Here is a 12,399-nt window from a genome sequence, read left to right on the forward strand (position 1 = left end):
AATCTGAAACCTGAACACAAGGCAATGAGGTTGTGTTTGGAGCCAAACAGCACTGACATGATATTTAAAATACAAGACACAAAGGACAGCTCTCTGACATGAAAAACAAGCAAGACGGATTATGTAATCAAAGTTGCAGAAGTCATTCAAAAGATCAATGTACTTACTGATCATAAAGCAATGATTCTCTTACTAAATAAGACCACAAAGTTTAAAGCATTTAGTAGAGTGACTGGAAGTTACCAGTTACCCCCCCCCCCCCCCGGTAGCTGTTGCCGATGTTATTCATCTGAATCAATTAAAGCAGACTCGGTAAGATTTCTATTTGGAAATCTCTTTCTCAGTCCCTTAGTTTATTAATGTATGAGCTTTTGAATAATAAAAAGGCATTGCTTAGAGTTCAGATTATTTCCCCTTGCAGTCTGACCTTTCCCAAATTACTAAGACTTGTGACATTTCTCTGCACAAAACAGTGATCCATAAACAAAGGCTCTTGTGGAAAACAAAACGCCCAGAAATACTCTTCCCACCCACTTCAAGAGTGTCGCTGACAGTGGGGGGTTGGAGGCCCAGATGCTTCCACTGCTTGAACTCACAGTCTGCCATCAGGGAGGAACGAGACTGGGGACGCCGAGGAGAACGTACCCACATTCTTGTCCCATCTCTGCCTCTCCCCGCCCCCCTGTACCCACCCAGTCTCCAGGCCTGTCCCGCTGCAAATGGCCTTGGTGGTGCCCATTCTGCTCCTGTGTGGCTCCAACTCCAAATACAGCCATTCATGCTGCAGCTTGGGTGTCTCGTGGGGGCTGACCAAGGTGGCCTCTGGACCACCACTGGCTCATGCTTGCCATTCATAGCATTTTCAAAAAATTTAAATTTGGATGTCTTTAGAAGGGGCATTGCTGTCAGGTTTACCCCCATTCCCGTCCACCACTCCTTATTTCCCTGGCTTGGATTAATTTCATTTATCACCTCTGAGTAGAAGCATCTCCTCCTGTTTTCTCTTGTCATGGCTTTTGATCCTGCACATGGTGCATCCAGGCAGGACCCACGGGAGGCCAGGTCTGAAGGAACCACTGTGGCTGCCTAGACTGACTTCACCCAGAGAAGACTCTTGGCCACAGTGCTCGGCCAGCTCCAATGCGGCAACTCCAAGACCAGGCAGCCGAATGCCATTCTGGTGGCCATTTGACAGCTTACCGACTGTATACATGGATTTGTTTAGTGTTCAGAAAGAAAGAATAGAAATAATAGTTTGCTCCCTTTAAGAAATCTCAGCACCGAACGAGTTAAGAATTGCAGGTAGCCTGATAGCCTGCTTTAATGTAATTTCAATTTTTTTTTCTTTGCATCAGAGTTGCTAAAGCAATTCTGGTTTTCAAAGTTGGAAGGAGGGATTCAATCAGTTAGTTTTCCTGGAACTTTCTACTAATTAGTAAATTAGGTAGGAAGGTTTTTTTCTTCTTAAGTTTTCTTTCCTGAGCCCCCCCAAAAAGGGCTTCTCATGGGTCTATATTTTGGCCCCAAGGCAACCTTATTTCTTCTGAAACTCCATGTTAAGGTCATGAAAGTCCTTTCATGAATGGGGCTCTTTCTGAACAGCACCTTCAGGGAGGAGAGCACAGAGGTAAGCCATTTCTGGTCCTGAGAAGTCGATGTAATTATCCTGATGCTTCTGGGTAGGGATACGCCCCCCGAGAAGGCACCCCTGGTGGCCAAGGTCATGCAGCCACTGGACTCAATCCACATTTGCTGTCAGCATAAACAGGCTGTTTGTAGCACTCTGTGGGGCCCCCAGCAAGAAAAGGCAAACATAACAAATGGCACATCTAATCACAGACCTCAGAGAATCACTGGAGGAAACACAGGGTCACTAGGCGTCCTGCCAAAATGCAGAATTTGGGGAAAAAAAGGAACAAAATTAATAACCTGCTGCATCTTTGCAGAAGGATCTGGTAACGTCAGTCTTGGATTCTTGGCTCCAGTCCAAGGTACTGCAGCCCTGACTGTAAACACATTTTCCATCAGTGGTAGATGTGGTGGTGTGGGCTGAGCCCCAAGCAGGTAAGAAGCAGGAGCATGGGTACCTACCTCCCTCAAACTCTGTTTGACAGTTCTCCGACGTCTCCTGCAGGCTCTCCTCCTCATTGATGATGATGTTCTCAATGTCCTTCATTGTTAAGTGGTCCCGGAAGGCGTGGTAGAGAATGTGCTTCAACTCCTCCAGAGTTATCCTCTGCATGTCGAACTGTGGGGACAGAGAGGAGTGAGAAGGTCTCGGGCACACAGGGGTGAGAACCCAGCTTGGGGCATGACCAACAAGCCCTAACGCCCCGAAGTTGGTCTGCCGAAGCTTCTCTCAGCTTTCCTGGGTAGCAGGTGAGCGGGTTTTCTACCATGTTCAGCTCCATGCATACTTGTGAACTTGGAGGGACTTATGGGAATACAGTGAGTGCAACATAGCCTCTTCAATTGAGAGTCCTGGAGGAAAAAATGCCACCTGCTAGTTTGGCTTCCTACTCATCCAGCTATCTGCTGTCCCCTCTGCACACCCTGTGCACCTCACGTCCTTTGGAGTTGTGTCATACTTCAGACAATGCACATGTCTCTAAAGATGATATATCTCCCAAGGAGCCAGCCATTCCCATCTTGCTTTATTTTTTAAAAGATATTTTATTAATTTATTCATGTAAGACACAAAGAGAGAGAGAGAGAGAGAGAGGCAGAGACATAGGCAGAGGGAGAAGCAAGCTCCCCGCAGAGAGCTCGATGTGGGACTCGATCCCAGGACTGGGATCACGCCCTGGGCCAAAAGGCAGACGCTCAACTGCTGAGCCACCCAGGTGCTCCCCCATATTGCTTTAAATATGTATCTTGTTTGGGGCTCCTGGGTGGCTCAGTCGATTGAGCATCTGACTCTCGGTTTCCGCTCAGGTCGTGATCTCAGGGTCATGAGATCAAGCCCTGCATTGGGCTTCCTGCTTAGCACAGAGTCTGCTTCTCTCTCTCACTCTGCTCCCCCCCTCCACTCTCTCTCTAAAATAAATAGATAAATCTTTAAAGAAAATATGTACCTTGTTCTAACAAGATAAAATGCAAGTTCAATGCCATGTTTATGAGGAAGAGAAGCTAAAGGGCAGGTGTAGCATCCCCAGGTATGTTCCTCTTGTCCTAGGAAGAGGACTATACTCTCCCACTCCATTTCTATCAAATTTGGTCATATCACTTTCTTTGCCAATGAATGTGAGTAGAAGTCACATATACCACATCCAATGAAAAGCTTTAAGGGGGATCCCTGGGCGGCGCAGCGGTTTGGCGCCTGCCTTTGGCCCAGGGCGTGATCCTGGAGACCCGGGATCGAGTCCCACGTCGGGCTCCCGGTGCATGGAGCCTGCTTCTCCCTCTGCCTGTGTCTCTGCCTCTCTCTCTCTCTCTCTCTCTCCTTCTGTGACTATCATAAATAAATTTAAAATAAAATAAAATAAAATAAAAGCTTTAAGGGCGACTAGGCGATTCCAGCATGTGCTTTTTCCCCTCTGCTGTGACGACAGCATGCCTCACATGGGGGCTGTTCCTTCTGTCTGGGCCCCAGAGTAAGGATAAAGTGGAGAAGATCTGCAGATACCTGATAAAGGATAAGTAATGTGAATAAGAAATGCCATCTGTTATCAGCCATTAGAGATTTTGGGCTTGTTTCCTAACTTGGTTTAAGTCAATAGCACAAAAATTAATACACAGAAGTGAGGCTACCAAAACAAACATTCTAAAATCTGATGGTCCAGGACCAAGTGGTGAGAAATGAGAAAAATGTTATCAGAGGCTGGAAAGATAAAAACCCATGAATGCTATGCAGAAGCACAACATTTGGTAAGTTATTGCCTCTGATGACTAAAAGGACAGGTACATATTGAATGAGCTTGTGGCTTTAGGTAGTAAGTTTGGGGAACAGCATGGTTTCAACTGGTTGTATCTGACAGGGTGCCACAAGAAAGAGGTGAGTTCAGAGTGAAAGAAATAACACGAAGAAAGACAAATATTATATGATTTCACTTATATATGGAATCTAAAAACAAGCAACCAAACAAACAAAACCCTGAACTCAAAGATTGCTGGTTGCCAGATTTGGGCGGGGGGTGGATGGTGGGTGAAATGACTGAAGAGGGTCAAAAGGTAGACACTTTCAGTTATAAAATAAATAAGTTCTGGGGATCTAACATACAGCATGGTGACTACAGTTAATAACACTGTATTGCATATTTGAAACTAAGACAGTAGGTCCTAAAGGTTCTCATTAGAAGGCAAAAAGTGTGTAATTATGTGTGAGGATGGATGTTAATTAACATTTTTGTGATGGTCATTTTGCAATATATACAATCATTCTTATACGTATAAAGCTAATGTAATGTTATATGTAAATTATCTGGCAATTTTTTAAAAAGAGAAAAAAAAGCGAGATGAGTTCAGGAAAGAATTTGTTGGTTTGCAAGCCAAGAATAGAGACAACTCAAAAATTCCTGGTCTTACAGAATGGAAAGAAGCAATTGTTTCTCATTTTCAACTAGAAAGAGATAAAACCCAGAAATGCTATAAATAACAAAACAAATCTAAGCGTTGCTTATTAAAACCTCTGAATATGTTAAGTGACTCTCCAAGGAAGCTGGTTATTAAGTTTAGAGAGAGTTATGTCTCAAAATAATTGTGGATGTGGCTATTAGCAACAGACAATTGAAATCAAATAGATTTTAAAAATGACTAAGTTTTTGAGAGAGCTGTACTGGGCAAGAGCCAACAGCCTAGAATTAAAAGACTCGGTGACTATTCAAAACTTAAAATGATCTTTGGGCTTCCAACCTTTTATGGCCACAAGCCATTAGGAGAATAAGCTACACAGGCCCCAAGCAAGGCATATTTTCCAGAACCCTCATCAGATGAGTACTGGGCAACTAGTGCAAAGGATGGATCTCCGAGATGGTGAAGCTGGGAGCCATGCTTGAAATCATGTATGGACTCAAGAGCAGTTTCAGGAAGCAAAACTTAGGGTCTGATCAAGGAAGATTCCTCACCCCGAAGTCTGTTTAACAAGATTTCAGAATTGCGCCAAGCCTTTGACGGTGATGTGTCTTCATTTTTTGTCTTTCTGGATGGGATTTTTTCGGGTGGTTAGCCTGAATCTGTTCCCTTCTTATATGTTGAGTGTGTGTATTGTGATGGGGGTGGGGAACAAGAAGGGGAGAGTAGGGGGATTCGTTTTTTCAGTTTATATGTCTCCAGTTCAGGAGGAGCCATACCCACATTTTTTTAAAGATTAGTTTATTTAAGATTGACACACACACACACACACACACACACACACACACATATAGCATGACTGGGGTGGAGGGGCAGAAGGAGAAACAGACTCCATGCTGAGCAGGGAGCCCCACATGGGGCTCGATCCCAGGACCCTGAGATCATGACCTGAGCTGAAGGCAGAGGCTTAACCGACTGAGCCACCCAGGTACCCCAAGCCACACCCAGATTTAATGTATATCATGAGATTCTAGATCTGGAGTCTATATGTTATAATTGGATGGGGCTTGTGAGTATTTCCCTTGTGGATGGAGGAGTATATTTTGTGCCTGAAGGAAGGAAAATGAAAATCTGTGAGCAAGAGTGTGGGCTGTAATAGGTTTTATTATTTCCAATTATTTCTTTCCCCTCCCTGTGAGAAGATTCTATTTTCCTGCCCCCTGACGTTAGGCTTCGGCCAATTAAATGCCAGTGAAAGTCATATATGAAAGTGATGGATGTCCAAAGAGAAGTCTCAAAGCCATCTTGTCTCCTACCATTTCTTTCTCCCTTCTGTTACAAGAACACCTACACCAAATAGGGGCTACTCCTTTATTCTGGCTCCTAGAATGAATACAATGTGGAGCTAACTCACAAAGGGCATGTGATTTGAGAGAAATAAACCCTTATGTTGGTCATAAAGACTTTGGGATTTTGGCAGTGTAACTTGGCCAAGAATGAATACAGATAATATTTTAAATTAGTCTGGTCACAGTGAAAGAAAGTTCTAGACATCTTTCTTCCTCTCTCTTTGTAAGCAATCCTTACCTGCTTTAAATATGCCTTTATTCTAACAGATGAAATGGTGATACTAAAGTTTGCTGGAAATCTAAATGACTCAAGTTCAAAGCCATTTATGTAAGTAAGAACAACTGAAGTGGAGGTATGAAGTGGCTTTGTTTTCTGCCTGATAGTTTACTGACTATACAGTGAATTATGACACGTACTTAGGGTTGACCTATGGTCTAATCGCTCCTTAGATCTGATAGAGGAACATGTGGTTGTTAGCCAGGGTGCTGGGAGAAGGCTGGCAAAATGCATGGTGAGGGTGATAGATGTCACAGATGAGAAAATTTGGTCACCCACTCAGTGTGCCATGATCAAAGGTAAAAAGTGACAAAATCAAAGAGACTGAGAAAATGAGTAAGCATTTTCCTGGAAGACCAGCTGAAGGGCTGGAAGACCTGAAAAAACCGTAACCAGCTGAAAATTCACTGAAAATCAGAAATTAGGTTAAAAAAATCAGCCAGAGTATGACAAAGTGAAGGCAAAATGCAGGTTCCAGAAATCTCTATTTCTCTTCTATTCAGCCATCTGGGTCATCTTTTAATGACAGGATACTAATAGTTAAGCAAAATTAATTATGTAGGATTCCAAGTTTTCTATATTGTGAGAATAAATCTCTTTTACAAGTTTGAAAGACATCACTATGCTAAAAAGTATTCCTTCCATGATTATCAGTCCCATAACTTTTTAATTTTTCTCGAGTCAGTTTTGGAATTATGTTTTTTTTTCCAGAAAACCAGCCAAAAAATTAGCATGTAACTATACACACTAGTACCACAGTTTTAATTTTCCCTCAGTACTTCTTATATCTCATTCTGTATTTATAATCCTACTTGTTTTTCTTTCTTCTAGGTTTGCTTTTTGTTGTTTTATTCTGTTTGTGGTGGATCATGGTTAAAGAATGCAGCCTGTACATCTGTTAGTTTCTAGGAACATAAGGAGTTTTCCATCATGATATCTCTGCAGGGTCAATAACACAAACATATTTATCTTCATTAATTATATTACATAGCCTTACAATTATAATCTGTTCTCTCCTATAACCTTATTCTCTGGGGACTGCTTGATTTGTCAAAGACCATGAGTAACACATTAAAGTCTATGAAGAGAACTATATCCTACAATCCTAATATTTCTTAAATGAGGCTAGTCCTTAGTGCACAAAAGATTGATTTCCTAACCCAATAAATAGTCATTGAGGCTGACTCCATGCCAGACACTGATGGAGATGCAAAGGTGAGCAAGACCTGAATCTTGCTCTCCAAGGACAAGCCTATAAGTGATTTAATTCAACGTGTTATGAGCCATGACAAGTAGGAGCACAGGATGGCCTGGGAACCCCTGGGAAAGGCAGCAGGTTCTAGGGGGCTTCCTGTAGGACAGGCATGCAACCTGAGACCTAGAGGGAGAAGATTTGCCAGGTGAGTGGGAATGGGAGGAGGGCAAGGGGAAGGGAAGGGGGAAGGACATGATGGCCACAATTCATGGCTCTACCAAGACCTAGGGTGTGAAAGCTGACATGTTCCATGAATGGCCATAGATTGAGTTCTTATGAGGACTGGGAACAGTAGAAGATGGTGGGAGATGAGGAGAGATCTGTGGGAAGGATGATAATCAGTAAATTCTGTGACATGAAGTACATTCACATTGTTGTGTAACCGTCACCATCAACCATCTCCAGAACTTTTTTCATCTTCCTAAACTGAAACTCCGCATCCATTCAACACTATGTCCCCATCCCTTTCTCTGCTCCCCTAACTCCTGGCAACCACCATTCTACTTTCTGAAGATAGTCTAATATGAATCTGATACCTCATATAAGTGGAATCATACAGTGTTTATCCTTTTGTGATTGGCTAATTTCACTTTGGTTCGACTGTGTTGCTTCCACCTTGTGGCTACTGTGAATAATGCTGCTACAAACATCAGAGTGCAAATATCTGATCTTGTCCTTGCTCTGTTTTCTTGGGTAGATACCATCCAGAACTGGAATTGATGAGTTATACAGTAATTCTAGGTTAAGTTTTTTGAGTAATGGAGCTTTGTTTTATCTTTTGGGCAGAATGGTGTACCCCTAAAGGAGTTTTACTGGAGAAATTATTTCATTGAGTTTCAGCTTGAGAAAGATTATCCTCGGTATACAAGGGGCAAGATGATGAGATAGGACTCCATTGAAGCGATAGGTTTAGAAACCTACAGTTCTAGGTCCAGGAGGAAACCACTCCTGAGGTGCCACATCAGCAAATAAGAATTTAGATAAATTTTGTGTCCTTGTAAATGTTCTTCTTGAGAATCAGTGCAATGTGTCCAGTCAGTCAATTTCCCAACACCAAGCTAATGCTGGGCCTTGTCACCCCAAACAAGGCTGACTGTGTGTCCCCAGGCAATCAGATATTTTCTGTTTTTCTCTTTCTTGCTCTTTATGCGTGATCCTAAAAAACCTTCCTGTCTCCCACCCCATTTTGCAGTTCTCTGAATGCAAACTGTCTGCTTCATAAAGTGTGAAAGTTTTCTTTCATCACCTAAATTGTCGTCTTCAATCATTTTTTACCACTGGGCTATGGTGACTGAGAGAATGAAGAACCATGCAAGAGAGCCACGTTAAGACTGTGATTGGCAAGCCTTAATGATTCATTGTGTGTGGAGCATGAAGGAGAATGAGCCAATCAGGATGACGCCCTCTGTTTTATGTTCAGCTGGATGGGAACAGAGAGAGAACAGGACTAGACAGAAAGGAGACCAGGTGAATTCTGGATGCGTGCCCTGGAGGCCCCTGAGGGACAGCCCAACAGAAAAGCCCAGGAGGATATCTAGATATGGGCTAATGATATAGCTTTGGAAGTCATTTGCATACAGATGATAATAAAAGTCATCAGAAAGGATGCCAACACCAAGGGAGAGGGTATGGAGTTTGAAAAGGCATTGGGCGGACATCAGGATAAACAGGTTATAGCCTCCGTTACAGAATGGGCAGTGTGAATACTGTGATTTATAGTAAATGTATACTTTTCATCTTCCATTTATTGTTCCTGGTTTCTGGCTCACAGCTCCCAAAACCCTTGGAATTTCCGAAGTGATAAGAGCAATGGGAGCATCTTTTGTTACAATATTTGGTCTCTTGGCCTCAGTTCCTGCAATTGCTTTCCAGCCATACATGGGTATTTTGTTATTCACAAGTCCCTTTCAACCCCAGCTGAGTTTGTTAGTGAGGTGACTTTTGGAAATTCCTAAGATGGAAAGCTGGTTGCCAGGGGAACCAATCATGTATACAGGGTCCTCACTTTTAGTCCCATCCCCTGATTTCCAGGGAGGAGAAAGGGGTTGGAGGTTGACTCATTCAGCAATGGCCAACGTTTTAATCAATTGTGCCTTCATGGTTATGAAGCCCCCATAAAAACCCAAAAGGAGGGGATTTAGAGAGCTTGTAGCTTAGTGAACCAGGACACTTCCATGTGTCACTGTGCCGGGCCCCAAACTCCATGAGGACAGAGCTCCTTTGTTTGGGACCTCATCCCCTGTATATCTTTATCTGGCCATTGATCTGTGCCCTTTAATATCCTTTGCAGTAGGGATCCCTAGGTGGCGCAGTGGTTTGGCGCCTGCCTTTGGCCTAGGGCGCGATCCTGGAGACCCAGGATCGAATCCCACATCGGGCTCCCGGTGCATGGAGCCTGCTTCTCCCTCTGCCTGTGTCTCTGCCTCTCTCTCTCTCTCTCTGTTGACTATCATAAATAAATAAAAATTAAAAAAAAATATCCTTTGCAGTAAACCAGTAATCTGTGGGTAAACTGGTTTCCGGAGTTCTGTAAGCCACTCTAGCAAATTAATGGAACCCAAAAAGGATGTCCCGGGAATCTTTGACTTATAGGCAGCCAGTCAGAAGTACAGGTAACAAACTGGACTTGCAGTTGGCAGCTGAAGTGGGGGGCAGTCTTGTGGGATTGAATCCTCAATTTCTAGAATCTGATATTGTCACCAGGTAGATAAGGTTGGAATGGAGTTGGATTGCAGGACACTCAGCTAGTTAGTGTTGGAGAATTGCTTGGTAGTGTGGGGAAAAACCCACACATGGGAGTCAGGTATAGGATTGTACTATACCTTTTATCAATATACACAACCAGTCATTAAAAAAATATTCAAGTGCCGAAAAAAAAAAAAAAAAAAAGACCAGTAAACACCCCTGCCCCACAGACTCTTAAATAGGGAACAAATGGGTGGTTGCCAAAGGGGAGGCAGGTGGGGAGATGGGTGAAATAGGTGATGGGGATTAAAGAGTACATTTATCATGATGAGCACCAAGTACTGTATAGAATTGTTGAATTGCTATATTGTCCACCTGGACCTAATACGATGCATGTTAAAAATAAATACAAATTTAAAAACAAAAACCTAGAAGCCCTAAGTTTCAAGATATATCAAATTACTTTTCAGATCACCCATGCTATCAAATGATATTAAATTTCTCAGGCATATATAGTCCAAAATAATTTTCTAAAAATTTAAGTGACTTCTATTTGGAAAAAAAAAATCTGTTTTTACATCAATATGGCTATGCTTGTTTTCTTTTTGAATGGATTTTCTGCTAAATTCTCGTCTCCTTTTTGGTTCTTAAACTTTCTGTGTTGTATTAAATACATGTCTCTTTATTTTTATTTTATTATTAAATTTTTTTAGACGGGGGGAGGGGCAGAGGGAGTAGCTGAGAGAGAATCTTAGGCAGACTCCATGCTGAGTGTAGAGCCCAATGTGGGGCTCCATCCCAGGACCCTAGGATCATGTCCTGAGCCGAAATCAAGAGGTGGATACTTTAACTGACTGAGCCACCCAGGTGCCCCCAGTACATGTCTCTTTTAAAAAGTATGTGTCTTATAAAGAGAATCGAGTTGGATTTTTAAAAAAATCTAACTTCAGATTCTTTGCCTTCCCATGGTGGAGGCTAATTACATTTTTCTATTTCAAAAAAATTTTTGGCTGTACTCTTCTTATTTCATCCTCTGCTTTCTAGACTTCAGCTTTATCTATAGTTTCCTTGCTTTTTGTCTTTTGCAAAAAATAAAAAATAAAACCCCTAACCTACAGTTATCCTAGTTTTGATTATACTGGGGGATATCTTTCCATTTATCAAGTGCATTACTTAAGCTATAATTTCTTATATTATCAAATTGAAGAAATTAAATTGCATTTTCTCATCTTCCCTTGTACATGATAAGAAAGTTTATAATACCTTTATTTCTAACCTCTTATCCAACACTTTACAGTCTTGGTTAAGTTTAATTGGAGATTTATTATGACACATTTCCTACCATGTGCATTTTCTAGAATAGTGTTTGGTTTCTACATTTAATTTTACAACAGAATTTATAACAGCTACTGCCATTTCATTGTATTTGATTTCAATACTCATTTATTATTTTTTTTCATTTATTTTTCTATGACGGTCCCAACCCTGAGTACCTGATTTTCAGCCAAATATCTACTAAGAGGACTTTTAAAAATAGTTTGATAATGAAGCATTTGTGAACACCACATTTTCTGAGTTCTTATAATCTGATAATACGTTGTTCCCACCATCTCCTATGACAGAAAACTTAGCTTAGTATGAAATTCTAGAATCACACAAATCTTCCCCTGCAAGCTCTGTTGAAACGCCTCTGTATCTTCTATTGGTTAGTATGGGGTTAGCAAAGAGATCAGATGGTGGCCTAAGTTTTTACTTGGATGATCATTTCTTTTTTCTTCCTGGACACCAGCAGGAATAGTGCATTATCCACTGAATTTTAAAAACGTTTTCCATGCTGTGTTGTTATATGTTTTTGGAGTGATCTCGGCTGGAGTTTTGCGAGGGGGTTTTTAATGTTTATACCAATGTCATTTTCTGCCTCCTGCTGTCTTGGGACAACCACTTTGATTATTGTCTTGCTCCTGTTCCATCGAATAGGTCCTTTCCTCTGGAACACACATTATTCTAAAAATCTCTACCATCGTTTACATATTTTCCAACTTTTCCCTGATCATTTTCATCTCTTTGCTTTGTATTTCACATCATTGATATTTTTCCTCACTGATAATTCAGCTCCTACTCTCTCCAGTGAAGGTTTTATTTCTGCAGTGTTGTTGATTCCTTCTGTCATTCTGTCCATTCCCTTTGTCCCCAGATTGTTATTGTTGCTTTTTTAAAAAATTGATCCAAAATCTCTTGCATTGCTTTTAAAGATTAACATATTAAAGAATATCAAACAGAGTCTCCTACAATTCTTCCCTGATGCACTTTTCAGAGGCACCTCC

The 12,399-nt window shown here is 41.6% G+C and overlaps 1 protein-coding gene across 13 annotated transcripts in view; it reads right to left on the bottom strand.

The window, feature by feature from the left end:
- Positions 1-12,399, bottom strand: part of CALN1 (calneuron 1) — a 529,301-nt gene that overhangs the window by 16,963 nt on the left and 499,939 nt on the right. For 12 of the 13 annotated variants that reach the window (XM_072837564.1, XM_072837563.1, XM_072837571.1 and 9 more), the window contains one exon: positions 2,092-2,248. In XM_072837564.1, coding sequence (XP_072693665.1) covers positions 2,092-2,248 — 157 coding nt within the window. Of the gene's footprint in view, positions 1-2,091; positions 2,249-12,399 lie in introns of those variants that run through there. The other variant, XM_072837577.1, reaches the window with a different exon arrangement.

Source organism: Canis lupus, chromosome 8 (genome assembly GCF_048164855.1).
Source record: "Canis lupus baileyi chromosome 8, mCanLup2.hap1, whole genome shotgun sequence".
In the NCBI taxonomy this organism is placed as follows: domain Eukaryota; kingdom Metazoa; phylum Chordata; class Mammalia; order Carnivora; family Canidae; genus Canis; species Canis lupus.